Genomic DNA, 21,160 nt, shown 5'->3' on the forward strand with positions numbered 1-21,160 from the left:
AACCTTGTCTAGGTCATCAGTCAATCACGTATTTCTTAGCGATGTCAATTAGTAACAAAATAAAATAAATTAACACATTAGTTTCCTTATTTCAGTTTTTTGTGGTACTAATTATTAGATTGTCGACTCAATTTATGAAAATGATTAAGAATAGTATGAAATTTTATTTGCCAAAGGATAACCTGTGAATAGATCAAAAATATTGAAATAATGGATAGTAAAACATAAACGATGTTTTGTACAATAATAATTTAAAATCTGAGCGGCAGTTTTTGAAATCATCGAACTAAACCTCTTAAACTTTATTTTTTGTACTAATAAAAATTGTGAATCAACCCATCACTAGACACATAAAATTATATATATAATATACGCTTAATGTGTAATTAGACGCAATATAGTGACGCGTTACTAGAGTAGTCTGTGGTTATCGAAATGATATTTATAATTATTGGTGTAATTTTTATACTTTTGATATGGCAATATAAAAGTTACACGTATTGGGGCAGAAGAAACATCAAACATGATTTTCCAATACCAATATTTGGTAATCATATAAAAAACTTATTTGGATTACGAACTGAGATCGAAATGGGTACGGAAATGTATAGAAAATATCCAAATGAAAGATTAGTTGGATATTACAGATGTAAAACACCAGTACTCATAATTCGAGATCCAGAATTAGTGAAACACATTCTAGTAAATGACTTTGTCAGTTTTTATGGACGTGGCCTTGGAAGAGATCATGAAGAAATGTTAATGCTGAATCTGTTTCATTCGCAAGGTGATCTATGGCAACTACTGAGGCATGCTATTTCTCCAACATTCACCACTGCCAAACTACGTGCTATGTTTCCTTTAATACAAAAATGTACGGTAAGACTTCAGTCTGTCGCCCAGGAACTATCCGAAAGTGGCAAAGAAATATCTGCGCATGAGTTGATGGAGCGATATACAATCGAATTCATTGGTTCTTGTGGCTTTGGGATTGATATGAACACATTAAATACAGATAAATCTCTTTTTATTGAACTGGGAAAAATTATATTTACTAAGTCCAAATGGCAAATGTTTTTCTTAGCTTTACGAGAATTTTTCTCAAAAAATAGTTTCATAAAAAATATTTCCGTCGCAAGAAATGAAATAATTACTACGATTATAGAATTAATGGATAACATTCGTAAAGAAAGAAACGAGAAAAAAATACAAAGAAATGATTTTGTTGATATACTTTTAAAATTAGAAAAGGAAAAAGTTATTGAAGACGAGTCAATATTGAGAAAGGACGAAAATGGTGTACCCGTTAAAATAAAGTTAAATTATAATGAAATACATACTGCTGCGCAATTGTTTATATTTTTCGCCGGTGGTTTTGAGACATCTGCAACAACGATGAGTTGGACATTGCATCAACTTTCCTATTATCCAGATGTACAACGTAAGGTTCAAGAGGAGCTTGATATAACTCTACAAAAATACAATGGAATTTGTTATGATGCTATTATGGAACTTTCCTATTTAAAAATGACAATTAAGGAGGCAATAAGAACGTTTACGCCAGCTGGATATATATCACGTGAATGTATGAAAAAATGTGTTATACCGGGAACTGATATCACAATAGACCCGGGTGTACTTATAAACATTCCTGCTCAAGCTATACATTTAGATCCTCAAAATTTTGACAATCCTGATGAATTTAGACCTGAAAGATTTACTCTAGAAGAAGAAAGTAAGCGTCATAAATATGCGTTTCTGCCCTTCGGAGGAGGTCCTAGAAAGTGCATTGGTATGAAATAACCGTACAAGATTTAACTTGCGTATTGCTTTCTGATATTTCTTTTAATTATTGTTTTTTTTTTAGCTAGCCGCCTGGGCCTCATAGAGACAATGAGTGGATTGGCGGCTATATTGCAACATTTCACCGTCTATCCAGGACCATCATCAAAACGCAGTTTTAAAATCAAACGCAATGCTTTTATAATTCAAGCAGTCGATGAAGATATACCTATTTTATTAAAGCCAAGGAAATTTCTCTAGCTTTACAATACTATTTTTTTATTTATCTCAGTCAAAAATCATGCAATTAATGATGTAAAAAAGCAGTTAGTTAGTTATTTTACATTACTATTGATACCGAATAATTTCAAGTACAGTATCAAATGAAAACGATTGTAAATGAAATAGAATAGGCTACTAAAAATGTTAAAACTTAGCAGATGAACCGAATATCTATAACCTACTCAACTTCCTGAGAATAAATGGAAAAGCAATTTGTTCGAAGAGCAGAAAAAAATTAATTTGAAAACATTTTATATTTAATACTTTTTGTATATTTATTGATAATTATTTTAAAAATTAATTAAAAAAAAATTATATTTAATTTTTTGAAATTTCGAAACATTATAAGAAATGTCGGTTCATTATAAAAGTATCAAGAACACTCACGCTGTGTTGTATGAGTCTGTTATCCATGTTGTACACTCTGTACATATAATATCTTAATGATAATTTTTCTTATATACGTTTCAAATGTAACCAATTCAAATCATTTTTTTATTCTTCATAGAAATATTGAGTTTCATAGCAAAAGATAAAAATAAGCTGTAATATACATTGAAACTTTTCTAATGAACAACAAGTAGACAGTAGTTCAAGGGACTTCTTTTTCAGTGCCATCTCCTAACGAAGGTTGGCGACAATCATAGCAACTTTAACTCTGGACACAGCTCGAAATATAGAACATTTTGTTGTACCATTGGTGCACATTTTTTAGCCAAGATGTTCTTCTCCTTCCTGGATTTCTTTTTCCTTGTATCTTTCCCTGAATAATGATTTGTAGTAGTTCGTACTTCGGTCCTCACAGTATATGCCCTACTCTAACTTTCGTTTCTTTATAGTTTTATTAAATTTCCACTTCTTTCCCCAAGCGTTGCAACACTACTTCATTCCGTATTTTGTTCAAGGACATCCCTAACATTCTTCTGTACATCCACTTTTCGAAAGCTTCGATCTTTTTGCATAAGGTTTCAGGGACAAAGGTTGCAAGGGACAAATTGTCGTAAACAATTCATTACAAAGTTACTTTTACACACAACAATTTGTGTGAAGCGATGTGTTTAACGTTAAACCAATGGGTTTAAAAATGACTTGCAAATCAGAAAAAATTAAAAACGTTTTGTAAAAACATTCACTTAGAATGCTAGGATTAAAATTTAATTCTTTAAGGTCGGCAACCTATCTTCAAATGCGGGTGTCTATTGGCAGCATTCATTTCTTAAGGCTAATTCAGGCCAACTTATACGATAAAAAATCATCACGTAACGATATTAATTAAATCAAGTTTTTGCTTTTTTCAAAGTTTGAATTTATAGTATATGTATAGTATAAGTTCTAGATATAAAAATCTAGCAAAAAAATGTATTAACTATTTTACGAAATGAATATAAGCAACGTTCAACGTAATTATTTTTTATAAGTGTAAATTATGAAAACACTAATAGGGGAAAGGCCTAGCAGACGATCCAATGTAATTACTTACAATCAGCCCGTGTAACAGTAACGAGATATCCTTAACAATTAAAGTGAAGCTCATCAAAAAGTTTTAACGACTGCTCTACTTTGTAGGAGAAAAAAAACGAAGAAAAAGCGATTGAAAACAAGTCGTTTAAGTGGTAACAGCTACCCGTGCTGCTCTGAAATTGGTTTCTTTTACAAATATGTTAACAACTCGATTTCAAAGGAATCCGCCTGCTTTTAATAACTCGCTTACTCGTTAATTGGAAATTATTAAAGTATTCTAAAGACCTTTAAAGTACTGGCATGATAAAAAAAAACATTACACAAGGAAAAAAAAAGCATTTTATCTATGGGTCCTACGTATAAGGGCCAAAGTAACAATTTAATGATTTATACTTTTTTATGTTGTCTACCTCTTAGTTTAGTTAACAACATGCACTAAACATAAATACACATTTACAGGTGAAAACGTGTTTTTTTTTCTGAAGTAAAAGGACATATGCGGCCTATTTTCATGTATGGTTGAAACTTTGAGAGCCTTGCCTGCGAAGTTGTCAATTTGCACATTGGTCTTTATTAGTAGGAGCCATCGATTTACGATTAAAAATTATAATCAAAGCGGCTTAATAGAGCTTTATAAATTTTGGTTTAAAGTGTTGTCCTTGTAATTACAGATTTTCCCTTTTTAATTTTATTTATTAATCCTTTTACGAGTTATTTGAAACATTGTAAAACTCCACGTTGTGGTAAAGTAAATTAAGATCGAAATTTCTCTTTTTATAGCCGCATAAAAATAAACTAAAAGCTCTAGAAGGGAGAAGGAGTTCTTTAAGACATTTCGTAGACAGTATTGTGATTACATTTTTATAGCTTTCGAAAATACGTGAGATAAGATTATAAATTACTCTTACTAATATTATAAATGCAAATGTTTGGATGGATTGATGTTTGTTTAAAGATATCTCTGGAACGGCTCAACGGATCTTGATGAGATTTAGCATAGATGTTGAACATATTCTGGAAGAACACATAGGCTAATTACGTTTTTTTTTTTAATTCCACGCGGACAGAGTCGCGGGCGACATTTAGTATTAAAATAATGTTATTTTGCTATTGATACAATATCACGATGTTCATAGTAAAAAAGCATATAATCTTCGTAATTTTTATTTATTCAATAATGTGAATATTTTTTGTTTGGTACCAAAGTGCTTTCATTTCTATAGTAAATCTTAGATATTTTTCAGGTATGCTACATCATTTTTAGCGCAGTAATAATTTATTTTAATTGCAGTAAAATATTTTTCTTACAGCAATTAAATTCGAACAACTCGAAGTGGGTACATTCTTTACATAAAAGTTGCCAGTTAATTTTCTGTTAATATTTAAATAGCTTTATACTTTACATTTCTTGCTATAAATGAAGTAGTTTTACGTGACTGAAATGTTCGCGGTGAATATTTGATAGAAAAGTATGTATTTCTTTTCAAGGTGTACATTTACGACACGCCATTTTGGATGCAACGTGCAATTTCTAATTTTTCCTTTAGTTACCATATTTATGTTAATCTTTTTAATGTAAATACTACAAAAACAAATAGTACACTTCAAAAATAGCAATTAATGTACGTTTTAGTTTAATATTTTGTTTGTTTTTTTTAAAGAGATTATATAATACTTGCTATGTTACAGACATGACGAGCACTTTCCTTAATAATTTTAATAATAATTGAATACTAGCTGTGGCTCGCGACTCCGTCCGCTCGCAGTTAAAAAAAAAACTTAATAGCGGTATGAATTTTTTCTCGCCTTTTAAACCTTCCCTAGACCGTCACGAACATTTCAAAACTAAGATCATATAAATCCGTTCAGCCGTTCCCGAGTTTTAGCGAGACTAACGAACAGCAATTCATTTTTATATACATATATTAGATTATCGTCAGTGCCGCTCTCTGTCACAGGTGTCAAATAAGACAACTTAAACTGTACTGGTGTTATATTTTTTTGAAAGTATGGTTTGGTTCCTAATGTCTTGTCTAATAAAATATGTTAATAGTCTTTGGTTTTCTTACTCTAACTGTCATATATATATATACTAGCTGTTGCCCGCGACTCCGTCCGCGCGCAGTTAATAAGCTTATATGACACGTTCGTAGATTTACCATAGCAGCGCCATCTATTGATTACTTACTTAACCCAGTCGAAAGGTATCGACATCTGTTAGAATCATTTGGAGTTAACAGATAATTGTGACTGTCAAATAATAACAGACAAATAATTAGCAGTAAATTAAAATTGCGACTATAATTTGAGATTTAAACTATCCTATCTCTCAAGTTGGATCGAACTGCACATGGTGTGCGAATTTTATTATAATCGGTTAAGTGGTTTAGGAGTCCATTGAGGACAAACATTGTGACACGAGATTTATATATATTAAGATAAACCCGCATTCATACGTTCAGGCGAAAAATATTACCCCCTTTAAATTGGGTAAAAATAAGAACACTAGGAAACACGGACTTGAATTATTTTAAGCCGCGCTAATTTTCATTGTACCGCAAACTCATTTGCATAATTAATTCACTTGCACGCGTTTCAACGTTAAAATATTAAAGTTGCGGCCGATCGGAACATTTACATTTAAAATGTATCGAAGTATTGTCAGCCTGTGAACAAATTTTAAACGAAATGACTTTTCAACAATCTCTATATTGATGACTATGGACAGTGAGTTGACTAATCAAAGACTTTCCTTTTTATTTGTTATTTAAATTAATTACTTCTTACATTCTACTCTTTATGATATTAATCCAAGTTAAAAAAACGTATTCTTATCTTCATTTTAACAATACTTCAGAAGTAGAAGGCTTGACGGCAATTATGCAACCATTAGCCTGTCTTAACAGTAGAGCGAAAAATAAAATTTACTATTATTTTAATAATAGTTTAGTTTTACGACCTGAGTTTTAAAATTATGCATCTTTTAACAATAACTTAACGAAGAGGAATATATTTTGAATAGTAACTTTATTAATTTATGTGTGTTTAGTTTTATAATTTAACTAGTGGTCGCACACGATTCCGTGCGCGCGGAATTAAAAAAACCGTAATGAGTAGCCTATGTGTTCTTCCAGACTATTCTATATCTATGCCAAATTTCAGCGTGATCCGTTGAGCCATTCAGGAAATACCTTCTAACAAACATTCATTCATCCATCTAAACATTCATCATCTCCCTGGCCTTATCCCACTTACGTGGGGTCGGCACACAAGGTTTTATGAGCCTTAAAGTTTTGGCTTAAGTTTTTACGGCCGGCCGCCTGCCTGTCGCCAACTCTACTTGGGAGGATTATTTTTTTTAAATTAAATATATACATAATAGATAAATAAAAACTTGAGAGGTGTCAAGGGACACCCGGATGGAACGAAGTTCCTTTCGATTAATTAGTGAAGGAATTGTAATATTTTTTTTTTTTTAAGTTATAATAATATTTATTTTATTATTAATAATCGTCGCGAAACCACACTGTTCAATGCGAAATAGAAATGAAAATATCTGGCTTGCTTTCTATAAGAGAGAGAGAGAGAGAGACAGACAGAGAAACATGCGACGCCCTTACTATAGCAAAAAAGTGTCGTGACAACTTTTCGTAAGAATTTTTTCCGTCTAGCCCCCTTTCACAACGCGCGATAAGGAACTTCGTTCCAATATAAAAATTTATTCTGAAAATACACCAAAAATAAAAATTAGTAATAAAAACTTGATACTTGACTTGTAAATAGAGCACAACTTGTCTTGATAATCAAAATATTAAAATTAAAAATCTAAACATATTATATCTATCATCCATCTAAACATTCGCATTTATAATATTAGTAAGATTGAAGATTAATAAAATGTCAACTTATAGATTTAATTTGAATTTATTTGTGTTTAGGTTTATTTAAAGCAATTTTTTTTTAAATTCAAAGATATGGCAATGTACTGTATGTCAATAACAATCAATAACAGTAAACTCCAACAACTGTATTTGCTCTCCACATTTTACAAAAGGTTTTATTTCTATAAGTATAAAATAAAATGTATTGTTTTAAGTTCTCATTGTCAAACGTACATAAAAACAGCTGGCTTGTTTACACGGCCAATATTTTAATAGTGATGTCGTATAATATTTTTTTTTCTTAAATAACGCCCAATAATAATTTCTTAATTAATAGCCCCCCCCCCCCCCCCGCCCTCCATCGATTGTCCTGTTCTGTCCTGTGTCGGTCGTATCCAGTGCAATTCCGCAACCTTGAAAAGTTCATCGGTCAATCACGTTTTTCTTAGCAATGTCATTTAGTAAAAACTAATTAACACATAATAGTTTCCTAATTACAATTTTATGTGATAAAAATTATTGCCGACTCAATATATGAAAATGTTTTAAAATACTCATCATCATCAGCTCACTATACGTCCCCACCGAGGGGCTCGGAGCCTACCCCAAGTTAGGGGTGGCGAATCAGCGAATTCAACATCTTAAACTTTATTTTTTGTACTAGTAAAAATTGTGAATCGTCCCATCACTAGACACATAGAATTATATATATAATATACGCTTAATGTGTAATTAGACGCAATATAGTGACGCATTACTAGAGTAGTCTGTGGTTATCGAAATGATATTTATAATTTTTGGTGTAATTCTTATACTTTTGATATGGCAATATAAAAGCTATACGTATTGGGGCAGAAGAAACATCAAACATGATTTTCCAATACCAATATTTGGTAATCATATAAAAAACTTATTTGGCTTACGAACTGAAATCGAAATGGGTACGGAAATGTATAGAAAATATCCATATGAAAGATTAGTGGGATATTACAGATGTAATACACCAGTACTCATAATTCGAGATCCAGAATTAGTGAAACACATTCTAGTAAATGACTTTGTCAGTTTTTATGGACGTGGCCTTGGAAGATATCATGAAGAAATGATAATGCTGAATCTGTTTCATTCGCAAGGTGATCTATGGCAACTACTGAGGCATGCTATTTCACCAACATTCACCACTGCCAAACTACGAGCTATGTTTCCTTTAATACAAAATTGTACGGTAAGACTTCAGTCTGTCGCCCAGGAACTATCCGAAAGTGGCAAAGAAATATCTGCGCATGAGTTGATGGCGCGTTATACAATCGAATTCATTGGTTCTTGTGGCTTTGGGATTGATATGAACACATTAAATACAGATAAATCTCTTTTTATTGAACTGGGAAAAATTATATTTACTAAGACCAAATGGCAAATGTTTTTCTTAGCATTACGAGATTTTTTATCAAAAAATGGTTTCATAAAAAATATTTCCGTCGCAAGAAATGAAATAATTACTGCGATTATAGAATTAATGGATAACATTCGTAAAGAAAGAAACCAGAAACAAATGCAAAGGAATGATTTTGTTGACATACTTTTAAAATTAGAAAAGGAAAAAGTTATTGAAGACGAGTCAATATTGAGAAAGGACGAAAATGGTGTACCCGTTAAAATAAAGTTAAATTATACTGAAATGCATACTGCTGCGCAATTGTTTATATTTTTCGCCGGTGGTTTTGAGACATCTGCAACAACGATGAGTTGGACATTACATCAACTTTCCTATCATCCAGATGTACAACGTAAGGTTCAAGAGGAGCTTGATAAAACTCTACAAAAATACAATGGAATTTGTTACGATGCTATTATGGAGCTTACATATTTAAAAATGACAATTAAGGAGGCAATAAGAACGTTTACGCCAACTGGATATATATCACGTGAATGTATGAAAAAATATGTTATTCCAGGAACTAACATCACTATAGACCCAGGGGTACTTATAAACATTCCTGCTCAAGCTATACATTTAGATCCTCAAAATTTTGACAATCCTGATGAATTTAGACCTGAAAGATTTACTCCAGAAGAAGAAAGTAAGCGTCATAAATATTCGTTTCTGCCCTTTGGAGGAGGTCCTAGAAAGTGCATTGGTATGAAATAACCGTACAAGATTTAACTTGCGTATTGCTTTCTGTTCTTTTTTTTAATTATTGTTTTTTTTTTTAGCTAGCCGCCTGGGCCTAATAGAGACAATGAGTGGTTTGGCGGCTATATTGCAACATTTCACCGTCTATCCAGGACCATCATCAAAACGCACTTTTAAAATCAAACGCAATGCTTTTATAATTCAAGCAGTCGATGAAGATATACCGATTTTATTAAAGCCAAGGAAATTTCTCTAGCTTTACAATACTATTTTTTTATTTATATCAGTCAAAAATCATGCAATTAATGATGTAAAAAAGCAGTTAGTTTGTTATTTTTACATTACTATGGATACCGAATAATTTCAAGTACAGTATCAAATGAAAACGAAATAGAATAGGCTACTAAAAATGTTAAAACTTAGCAGATGAACCGAATAAAATATATTAAGGAACAAAACTTATTCGTTATCATTACTTAATTTAAATATATAATATAAAAACTAAAATATGTCATTAAAAGGCCTTGCTTGCCTTTAGGCAAGGTTCCGAAGATACTGGCAGCGTTCCCCCTTTGAATGGCCAGACTAATTCTTTGTCCGAGGTAGCTGCCAGCTCTTCGGTCTCTTGTGATGTCGACTAACCTTTTTGCTGTTTCCTTTAAACGTTGTTATTATTTGTTACGCTCTTCTTGGTTAATGTCATATGGCTAAGGTAGCTGCCTATTTGAAGCTAACAGACAAGTATCAAGTAATCTATACATAATATAAAATTGGAGTGTCTGTATGTACTATTAAAAAAATTTGAGTTGCTGAAAAAAAAAAACATTTTTTAAAATTCTTGTCTGTCTGTCTGTCTGTCTGTATGTCTGTTTTTTCATTATTTTTTTTCAATTTCATCTCACACGTCAACTATATGTGTTTTATGTCATTTGTGCATGACACTATGCCCTAGGATATTTCGGGGACACCTTACTTGTCAAAATTGGTTAAAAGGTTTATGCGCTAGGTCATCACAAAGAAATTTACATAAATACAAATCCATATAAAACCTACACACGCCCTAAAAACAATACCCTTATTTCGGTCATGCAGAAAGATCATATCATATTCCCTTGGGATCGATCTATTATTACAGATAGCAATAACTGAAGTATTGTAATAAATATCACACAGTTAAATCATAGTATATATATATCGTTATGTGACAATATACAAGTAAATGATGTTGTTGATGATGAAGTTTGGATGGATGGATGTTTGTTTGAAGGTTTGTTAGAACGGCTCAACGGGTCTCGATGATATTTGACATACATGTAAAACATAGTCTGGAAGTTTTTATTCCGCACGGACTGAGTCGCTGGCGACATCTTTAATAAAATAAAAATAACAGTTGCTAAAAGGACATTATTTCATAATTATAGCCTGATCTGAGACTCTTATAATGTTAAATGATATTACCCCACACAACAAGAATCCTTGAAAGCTGAGGAAAGTTGTTAAAATACCTAGACTCACTTAACTCACGATGTTACCACAGGCTTGTAAATTATCCTAATAATCGTATCAGTAAAAGGAATAATAGCGAATTGCTCGACCAACATCTTATAAAACTCTCGCTGAATTAAGGGGAAATATAGGACTGACTATATAGTCAGTCCTATATTTCCCCTTTATTATACAGTAACGAGTTATTTACGAGATAGTTACTATATAGTAACGAGATTCCTCAATTTGTTTTCTCGCCAATGAATGCTTGAGTCATACGATTCCCCAGCCAGCCAGTGTTGCACTATCTATATATATAAAAATAGCCGACTTCAAAACAAAAAAAACTATCTCAAACAAAATGCGCTTAAAAGTAACTTAAAAAAAACAATTTCAAACAAAATTCACTCAAAAGTAACATAAAAAAACAATTTCAAACAAAATGCATTCAAAAGTACCATAAAAACAATCTCAAACAAAATACACTAAAAAGAAACAAAATAATGTCATGAAAACTTCTTTCTTTCTTTCTTCTCTCTTTCAAAAACCCTCTAAACTCTAAAGAAAGTTCTCTTCTTTCTTGTAACATGTCTATATTGTATAATTATTGTTATTTCGCAGTCGGTGTCGGCCGAAGTAAATAGGTGACATTTTATATTTGAGATGTATTAGACATACTTACGTTTATGTCCCTACTTAGGCCGAAACCGACTCCAAAATAACAATAATTATACAATATAGACATGTTACAAGAAAGAAGAGAACTTTCTTTAGAGTTTAGAGGGTTTTTGAAAGAGAGAAGAAAGAAAGAAAGAAGTTTTCATGACATTATTTTGTTTCTTTTTAGTGTATTTTGTTTGAGATTGTTTTTATGGTACTTTTGAATGCATTTTGTTTGAAATTGTTTTTTTATGTTACTTTTGAGTGAATTTTGTTTGAAATTGTTTTTTTTAAGTTACTTTTAAGCGCATTTTGTTTGAGATAGTTTTTTTTGTTTTGAAGTCGGCTATTTTTTTTTCTTAAAATGTTTGTTTTATTTCTCAATTTTTAGTGAATTTGAAGTTTAATTACAAATTTCCTTAATACGTATAAGGACATAAATAAGACAAATAAAGAAAAGGACTTTCCTATTTAATATGTGTGTACTTCAATTCAAAAACTAATTTAGAATACACCAGATAACCACTTATCCTTTAAACAATGAAATAATTATCAAAATCGGTATACAAATTGAAAATTAACGATCTAATACATCGTAGCGTGCCTTTAATTTTGTCCAGCCGCGCGCCGCAGTAGCATTTTTCGAATGCGCGTAGTTTTTAATAATTTAATATCTTCCAAACTATTGATCAGAATTACATAGTTTAAAGGCTAATGTAATCTGCATTTAATACTCTAGCCATCAAACATATTTATTTGGATAAGGATTCATATCGAATATAATATAATAGCGCCGTAAGCTTACGACGCTGTTTTTCGTGTGCAATTTAATCGAAGTTTGTTCATAATAACATGGTTTTTGTGAGACATCCATAGATGATAGATATATGCCACCTGAGACTTTTATTTAGCAAATTTAAGGATCTATAATTACTCGATACATCATTTTAATGTAGGTCATATAGTTTGACCTACGTAAGCCCAGAAAGCAAATTTGTGCTATTCATTGTAACGCGATGTAGCATTTTTCGTTTCCGCGTAATTTTATTCTTACGATATCTCCTAAACTATTAGACAGAATGATATAGTTTCAATTGCAAATATAATCTACATTAAATTCTCTTGATAATGAACATATTTATTTACATAAGGGTTAATACTGAACTTGAATAATAGCGTCGGAAATAGGGCATGAATTTAATTAATGTTTCTAAAGAAAAAAATGGTTATTGTGAGAAAACTATAAAAGATAGATATATGCTATCGCGGACTTTTATTTAGCACATTTAAAGAGCTACAATTCGCCATACATCATTTTTATGTAGGTCCTATAGTTTAGCCTACGTAAGCGCTGAAAGCAAAAATGTCCCTAATTTCCGCAACAAATTTTGAAGCTATATTCAAAATCTACTAGTCTTCTAGTTATTTTAAAAAAAAAACAAAAAAATGGGACCCACCTGCAAGCACTTCCTTTCGATTAAAATAATTTTTATCAAAATCGGACCACCAGGGGCCGAGTTTCGCGGTAACACACATAAAAAAAAAAAAAAAAAAAAAAAATACAGTCGAATTGATAACCTCCTTCTTTTTGAAGTCGGCTAAAAAGTGGTGTTAGTTACACTATTTATAACTCAAGATCGGTCGAACTGATTTAGCTGAAAATTGATGGGCAGGTTAGAACTAGGAGACGGACATAGGAACTTTTTTATCTTGTGTGTATTTTTTTTTTATTCCGCGCGGACGAAGTCGCGGATAGAAGCTAGTTTTATATAAATTGTATTCTAAAAAATCTTTCTATTTTTTTTTTGTGTTCATATTTAAACATATTGTATAGATTATTCATTATAATGAACTATGAATAAACGTTATGAATGATTTATGATGGCTTTATCAACATAAATTGTGTGACTTACATTTGTTACATTGTCTGGTTAATTCAAGCTGTGTAAATATAAGCTTACTCAAAATACATAAGCTGAGTCAAAATACACAATATATTCATACAAAATAGGTAACTTTGCACAGTTGCTATGGTATCATAATTCTTATTGTGTTTTTAATTATATTAAAATAAATTATAAAAGAATACACATCGTGATCTAATAACTGTTCTAGGGAGGAAATAACATAAATAAAAACGCAACGTGATAAAATATAAAACAGATTTAAATATGTATTATATCTGAGTGGTACTCTTTATATGTTTAACTACTGAATAGGTTCAAGGAGCGTAATCTTGAAGCCGAAATATTAGGAATGATCTTCGACAGGGCAAAAAATTATTACTAACTTGAATGGAAATAAAATATCGTCAATCCATTTTTAACGTGATTTCAAAATACAATTTATATGTGGATAATTTCGGAAATTGGAAATTATCAATATGCCTACATAGATAGACATCATTAAAGATCGTTGATCCACTTGAAGAATTAATGTTTTATGTAGGACGTTTATACAACTGTCCAAATAAATATAAAGATTATTGCACACTTAAAAGCGTTTCACACAAGCGGTTGTAGTTACCTTAATATCAAGCTAGAATGAGAAAAAGTTATAAATTTGCTAGCAAATTAATATTAGCAAAAATTTAAATTAATATAAATTTATATTATTCCATCGCGTCGCACTGCTCGCGCCGATCGCGTGGTGGGGCCCTGTCGGTTGGGTGAAGTGCTTTTAAGTGTGTTATAACCTTAATAAAACATAATATAAAAACTCTCGGTATCAACGCTGCACATAATTTCCTGTTTTAGTATAGACATGATGATCGTGCTGTTTATTGCTATTGGAGTGATAGTTTTGATTTTATCATCTCGTAATTACACGTATTGGATTTTTAGAAACGTAAAATGTGATCCTCCAATACCACTTTTCGGCAATTATTACAAAGTATTGTTAGGAATGAAAACTGATATCGAAGACGTAAGTGATTTATATAAGAAGTATAAATCTGAAAAGGTAGTCGGCTATTACCGCGGAACAACTCCAGAACTTATTATTCGAGATCCGGATATAATAAAAAACATTTTAAATGTTGATTTTTCACATTTCCATGCTCGCGGAGTAGGAAGAGATCCAAAATATGAACCTCTTATGTTGAATGTATTTTCTAGTGATGGTGATCGCTGGAAATTACTCCGACATGGTCTTTCACCAGCATTCACCAGCAACAAATTACGAAACATGTTTCCTCTGATATTAAAATGTACAGACAAACTTCAAGCAGTTGCTAAAATATTGGCAAATAAAGGTGAGCAAATTAGTGCAGTAGATTTAATGTCACGTTTTACAATCGAGTTTATAGGTGCTTGTGGTTTTGGTCTTGAGATGAACACAATAAATACAGAAAATTCTCTATTTATAAGACTAAGAGAAATCATTTTTACAAAATCTAGAAAACAAATGCTACTTTTTGCCCTACGTGTTTTATTTCCTGGTGTTAAGATTATTAACAAGATTCCAATTGCCAATGAAGAAGTACAAACTACTATTCTGGAAATAATGAAATGTATACGGGATCAAAGAAACAATAAACCTTCTGATAGAAACGATTTTGTAGATCTGTTACTAGAATTAGAAGAAAACAAAATACTTCGAGGAGATTCTCTCGATATAAAAGACGAGAATGGATTACCTAAGAAAGTTGAACTTGAAATAACACCTATGATTTCTGCATCACAATTATTTATATTCTTTGCTGCTGGGTTTGAGACTTCAGCTACTGCTATGAGTTGCACTTTACATCAACTAGCATTCCACCCTGAAATACAAATAAAAGTGCATGAAGAAATTGATACTGTACTATCTAAATACGATAACAAAATTTGCTACGAAGCAATAATGGAAATGTCTTACCTGGAAATGGTTTTCAAAGAATCTATGAGAATATTTCCTCCAGGTGGAGTGACATTTCGTGTCTGTATAAAAAAATATAATATTCCTGAACTCGGATTAACTATAGAAGCTGGAACAAAGATTATAATACCTATTCAAGCATTGCACATGGATCCAAAATATTATGATAATCCATCAGAATTTAAACCCGATAGGTTTTCTCCTGAATCAGTAAAAACACGGCACAGATATGTTTACCTTCCATTTGGCGAAGGACCTCGAAAATGTATAGGTAAATGCTTAAAGTTGTTTTGGATATTTCTATTCATCTGATATTTACAGAATTATAATAATCTTACGAGTTCGAATTCTTCGAAATTTAATTTTATACAACTATTATTATATACTAAAATATCTTTTTCTATTGCAGGTGCTCGCTTAGGGATTATAGAATCGTTGACTGGACTAGTTGGGTTATTACAAAAATTCACTGTAGAACCAGCACCATCATCTAAGAAAGATATCAAATCCAAAAAGACCGCGTACCTAGTGCAGGTGAACGATGACGGAGTTCCAGTAAAATTGATTCCACGAAAAACACAAAACGCATAGTATTTGGGTAAAACCTAATTTATAAACAAAATATGACAGACAATTAATGATTTTTATACTTAAATGAGGGCCTAGCACGAATATTCGTGAGAACGTTTTCGTAACGTCATCAACCAAAATTGTATGAAATTTTGTGCAGCGCATATCTCATTTGTATGAGATTTGTCGTTGTACTTTACGCCCAATAACTATACAAATCTCATACAAATGATGTCGATGACATTACATATACTTTGTCACGAATTTTCGTGCTTCGTGTTTTTGTTCTAATTACGACGACGGTAAGTTGATACGGTGTCATTATGAAAAATTATATTATACCTTTTAAAAGTTGAACTCTACGATACGCATTTTGTGGGATCGAAAGGTCTTTCGGGTCAATTATTAGTGACCTCTTACGTGCATACGATTAATTGTCGTCTGTTATCGACATTTCCCTTTACTTATTTCCTTAATCGTCCCATCTAATGTTCTAAATCGACCATTCAAAAATATAAAGGACTATTAATGAGTTATTTTATTAATTGCATTTTTGCTAAAGTAAAATATGGCAAAAATAAATCTTGGTTCCGTAAAACAAAGTTTAAAAATAGATAATCAAAATCGTTACTAAATCTTCGATTTTTTACTATAATTTTCATTTGCATTTTTTAGTCTTTTTCCTTTAAACCTTCGATATTTTGTTTTTATTCTTATCTATCTTTTACGTTGTAACATGATCTGTATAAAAAATGTTATCTTTGGACTTTTAGTATGACGATCTCCATACTCGCCATACTCAAAGTTGCTCAAAGTTTTTAAGATTGCTAAGGAAATTCTTTAGTGTAAATTTAGTATGAGATGCTACACTAAGGGACTGGTTAAGCAACAATAAATTAAATGTAGTTATAAGATATATATTTTTACTAATAAAATATGGAAATAAACCCGAAATAGTTTTTTTTAAACCTTACACTACACAAAACCATTTCAGTGAAATTCAATATATATTCCATTAGCCATATAGCTGCTACAATTTCACGTGATCTGAAAAAAATGACATAATCGAAACGGTATCCAGAATCGAATTAAGCTAATGCGTCTCTGCGCCGCACGTTAACTGTTCGTAATTAATATGCGTGGAAAAATATGGAAATTCGATGTTATTGCTTCTCGTTATACCACTGGGAAATGTCGTTTCCATTTATTTTATTAAAGCACTTACCATAATATTTTAAGACATTAATTGTTGATATCTTCATACTTTAGGTAATTTAAACGTTATCGTAATACGTTTGTAAATGTTTGTCGATCTCTAAACAGAATAATTTTATCAATATAATATAAAACCTACACCCCAAGGCTGTATCTTGGAAAACTCTTCTGACAACTTCCTTAAATCTAAAAATAACAGTGGTAGTCGTCAGCAACAACAACATCTGTTGCACGAATGGGCCGGTTCGTCCGGTGAAATACCACGACCACATAGAAGACCGGCGTGAAGAGGAAGCAATTCCGCGTTTCGTCTGATGAGTGCGGTACCGGAGGCTTAATTTTGGTCCTCTTTCCCTTCCCACCCTTTTCTTATTAGGGAAGGATGGGAAGGGGAAGTGGATTTGGCGGAGGTGGGAACGCATGGGAAAGAGAAATATCCTCTTTCTGTGCGTCCCTTACTCCGTTGATTAAAGGTAGGCAACGCATCTGTATTTGCGGATGTCTATGGGCAACGGTCGCCTCGCTATTGCGGCGAATCCAGGTGGCCGTTTGCTCGTTTGCCAACTTATGATATAAAAAAAGAAATTTTAGAAAAACCCTAGACTCATAAGAAATTGATTAGTGTGGATACTAATCTAATTAACTGCGGATATAATTTATGTAATTAACTATCAAAACTCTTAAAGAAATTAATCGGTTTAAAATGAAAACGTAATATTTATTTTTAACTTACACTTCGTATAAAAGGAATAACTTGTCTATACAATTATTAACATTGGTAAAACACGACATGACGGTTAATCAATTAAGGACCAATTACATTCGATCGACTACAGGCAAGGTAATGGTTCTCTATAAATTTCTATCATTAATTAATATTCTGTTACAAAAGCTTTTTACCAATTACCATGACAAAGCCACGTTAAAAGTTTTTAAAGTTATAAGCATTATTAGAATTAAACAATTATCGAGAATTACTAATGTAAGTAGAAATTCAAATATTGAAAACGGAGATCAGTATATTATATAAAAAAGTTGGTTCAGCTTACAGAATAAACTAACAGTTTAAAGGTAATGTAATAAAAAGTTAAACATAAAGCTTGTAAAAACTACTTTAAACAAAACTCTTTATTTATTCCGTTTCTTGTAAGAGGATATACGATATGAAATTAAATGTTTTATTCTTTTAAAAAGCTTACGTACAAAGTGAAACAGCATTCTATTACTTTATCTAACTTGCGTTTGCTTTAATGGCGTAGGCGGGGTAAACAACCTTTGTTGTTGCCACACACTTAGCTTGCTTTTCCTTTTATATAAATGAATAAAGCTTCCTTTATTATCTACTACTTCACATTAGCTATACCATGAAGTTATATGAAAATAATCTTATATATAAAATTCTCGTGTCACAATGTTCGTTCCCGTACTCCTCCGAAACGGTTTGACTGATTCTCATGAAATTTTGTGAGCATATTCAGTAGGTCTGAGAATCGGCCAACATCTATTTTTCATACCCTTATTAAGTTTTTTTTAACTGAGCGCGGACGGAGTCGCGGGCGACAGCTAGTCTTAAAATGAAATTGTCTACGTATAAAACGTTATTTCCACTAAGCGACTAGTGTATGAGAGTGGTTGCGAAGAGTTCTAAGTATTATTCCTTAATTTAAATGCATTGTTTGAAATTTTAATCGCTTTTCGTCATATCGCTGATAAGTAAAAATGATTTTTGTATTAAAGGATTAGTTACCACACATTAAATTGCAGAGCATCAAATTTTGTTCGTGCCAAAAAAGAAATGGAAAATTATATGGTGTTTGAAATTAGAATTGCTTCCAGTAAATGTAATATTATGGGTAATGTAACTCGGCAGCATCCCCTTGATATTTGGTCACACGTAAATCTACGCAGTGGCCGCTCTGTGGAAAAATAAAGGGGCCGTTATAGCCACTAAAACTTTTCAAATGACCACAATTACTAACATTGTGTCGTAAGAGAGTTCCCCATAAAGAATTCATGATTACTTACTCTGCTGTTTTATCATGTATTTTTTTTTTCATTTTGCATATTATATTTATTTTTATGTATTTTGTTATGAAAAATGAAATTAAGTAAATAAATTTCTCCACGTCTTTATCTATAATTATCTCTTCAGTCGTTTGATATTAAGCGAATCGGAAATAAAGTTCATTGAATCGACACTAATTGGACAAAATTCATTCATATTATTCATTCTCGATTCTGTGAAGTCGGACGCTACTTTGATACATATATGATTTCGGTATACACTGGACTAATAAAATGTTAAAGGACTATCTGTTTTTTTATATCAAAAAGTGGCGAACGAACAAACGGCCTAAATTCGCCGAAATAGTGAAGCGACCGCTGCTCATAGACATCCGTAATGCAGATGCGTTGCCTACCTTTAATCAACGGAGAAGGAGACGCACAGCAAAAGGATATTACCCCTTCCTATACGTCCTTCTTCCATCAAATCCATTTACCCTTTCCATCCTTTCCTAATAAGAAAATGGTGGGAAGGGAAAGAGGACTAAATTAGGCCTCCGGCACGCACACTCACCAATTCCACTTTACGCCTGTCTTCTGTGTGGTCATGGTGTTTCACCGGTGGATCCGGCAATTCGCACCCAACAAATATTGTTGTTGCGGGATCTCCCACTGAGATAAATTAAAACAATAATTATTTTTCTATTCTATTGAATTAATTTCGCAATCTATTGGTACAGTATTAAGTCGAGGTTCTTTTTTTTAATATTTGTTAAGTCCGAAAGAATTTCAAATTAAGTTCATATTGTGGTTTTAAATTCAAAGTGCACATCATCGACACACTTTAGGATGGCTGAGTTTAAAACTGCCATTCATCAGTATTAATATCCACCAAATACCAATTTATACGTTTACATTATCCAAAGTATCGTTCGTTGCAAAAACGAAAATCCTATTTTGCCATTTCCCATGTTAAATGGGACATTTTCCGAAGGTAGGAACATGCTTTTTAGAGTAAGCGTCGCTGTAAATAAATTACAATGCATGTTTTGCGGCATTAACTGATATATGTTGGTTACATTTTGCGTGGCGCAGCGCTGCGAAGGCGGCGACATGTCCCGCTATTAAATAAATTACAATAAATTATTTTATGCACCCGTTATTTTTTTTAGTATTTTTTATTACTAAATTATTTTAAGCATATTATACAATTTGCGTATTTTAAAGAAGTTTATTAAACGTTCAGATAATACACATAGGTATATTTGTTAAATATTTAATTTAACGAAGTCACGCATAAATTAACACCTAAACCCACCAGGACGCTGAAAACATAGCCAACTTAATCCGTATCAAAGCAAGTAAAGCGGCTAATTCTCAGAATATACTGCAAACAAGCTGAGAGACTATTAAGGGACGAGAAATATGATTTCCGGAGCGGTTTCCCGGGGCGCGCATAAAGAAAACTTTAAGCAGGCATTAGATGCGGTTTTATTCGTCGGTGCCCAGCGGGCGGACTCTAGATTTACCGACGCAATGTTCCTACGAACATGAATATATTTTAATAGAACTGCGTTTGCGTAAAGAGCGCCGAGTGTTTATAATGTTCAGGGGTGTACTTATTATTAATTAATTTTATGAATTAAAACCTTACTTCATAAGTTTTTCATATTTACTGCAAAGAGAAATTTACTTACTGCGATTAAAGTTTTAAACAAACATAAACAAGCATTTAAAAACAAGACAGGAAATGCACAAACAGATCTTCTGATGTTGTAAATGTTAAAGGACAGCAGTAACCAGTTAAGATCCTTATTTTCAATAGAAG

The 21,160-nt window shown here is 31.9% G+C and overlaps 3 protein-coding genes across 3 annotated transcripts; all 3 read left to right on the forward strand.

Annotated features, from left to right (window-relative positions):
* The first annotated feature begins 411 nt into the window (after window positions 1-411).
* LOC106710585 (cytochrome P450 6B5) lies at window positions 412-2,068 on the forward strand. Its single transcript, XM_014502677.2, has 2 exons — window positions 412-1,792; window positions 1,868-2,068. Exons 1-2 carry the CDS (start codon window positions 436-438, stop codon window positions 2,041-2,043), a joined length of 1,533 nt encoding a protein of 510 aa, XP_014358163.2. The 5' UTR covers window positions 412-435; the 3' UTR covers window positions 2,044-2,068.
* Window positions 2,069-8,187: 6,119 nt separating this feature from the next.
* Window positions 8,188-9,796, forward strand: LOC123721032 (cytochrome P450 6B5-like). Its single transcript, XM_045678058.1, has 2 exons — window positions 8,188-9,544; window positions 9,621-9,796. Exons 1-2 carry the CDS (start codon window positions 8,188-8,190, stop codon window positions 9,794-9,796), a joined length of 1,533 nt encoding a protein of 510 aa, XP_045534014.1.
* Window positions 9,797-14,365: 4,569 nt separating this feature from the next.
* LOC106710571 (cytochrome P450 6B5) lies at window positions 14,366-16,214 on the forward strand. The gene is made up of 2 exons (XM_014502657.2): window positions 14,366-15,814; window positions 15,953-16,214. The coding sequence occupies exons 1-2, from the start codon at window positions 14,449-14,451 to the stop codon at window positions 16,132-16,134; spliced, it is 1,548 nt and encodes a 515-aa protein (XP_014358143.2). The 5' UTR covers window positions 14,366-14,448; the 3' UTR covers window positions 16,135-16,214.
* The last annotated feature ends 4,946 nt before the right edge of the window (window positions 16,215-21,160 follow it).

The sequence above is a fragment of the Papilio machaon genome, chromosome 5 (genome assembly GCF_912999745.1).
Source record: "Papilio machaon chromosome 5, ilPapMach1.1, whole genome shotgun sequence".
Lineage (NCBI taxonomy): Eukaryota > Metazoa > Arthropoda > Insecta > Lepidoptera > Papilionidae > Papilio > Papilio machaon.

Excerpts from the sequence above, each read along its gene's own strand:
- LOC106710585 (XM_014502677.2), top strand. The coding sequence starts at position 436 with ATGATATTTATAATTATTGGTGTAATTTTTATACTTTTGATATGGCAA. Across the intron at positions 1,793-1,867 it reads AGGTCCTAGAAAGTGCATTG|CTAGCCGCCTGGGCCTCATA; the intron begins GTATGAAATAAC and ends TTTTTTTTTTAG.
- LOC123721032 (XM_045678058.1), top strand. The coding sequence starts at position 8,188 with ATGATATTTATAATTTTTGGTGTAATTCTTATACTTTTGATATGGCAA. Across the intron at positions 9,545-9,620 it reads AGGTCCTAGAAAGTGCATTG|CTAGCCGCCTGGGCCTAATA; the intron begins GTATGAAATAAC and ends TTTTTTTTTTAG.
- LOC106710571 (XM_014502657.2), top strand. The coding sequence starts at position 14,449 with ATGATGATCGTGCTGTTTATTGCTATTGGAGTGATAGTTTTGATTTTA. Across the intron at positions 15,815-15,952 it reads AGGACCTCGAAAATGTATAG|GTGCTCGCTTAGGGATTATA; the intron begins GTAAATGCTTAA and ends TTTCTATTGCAG.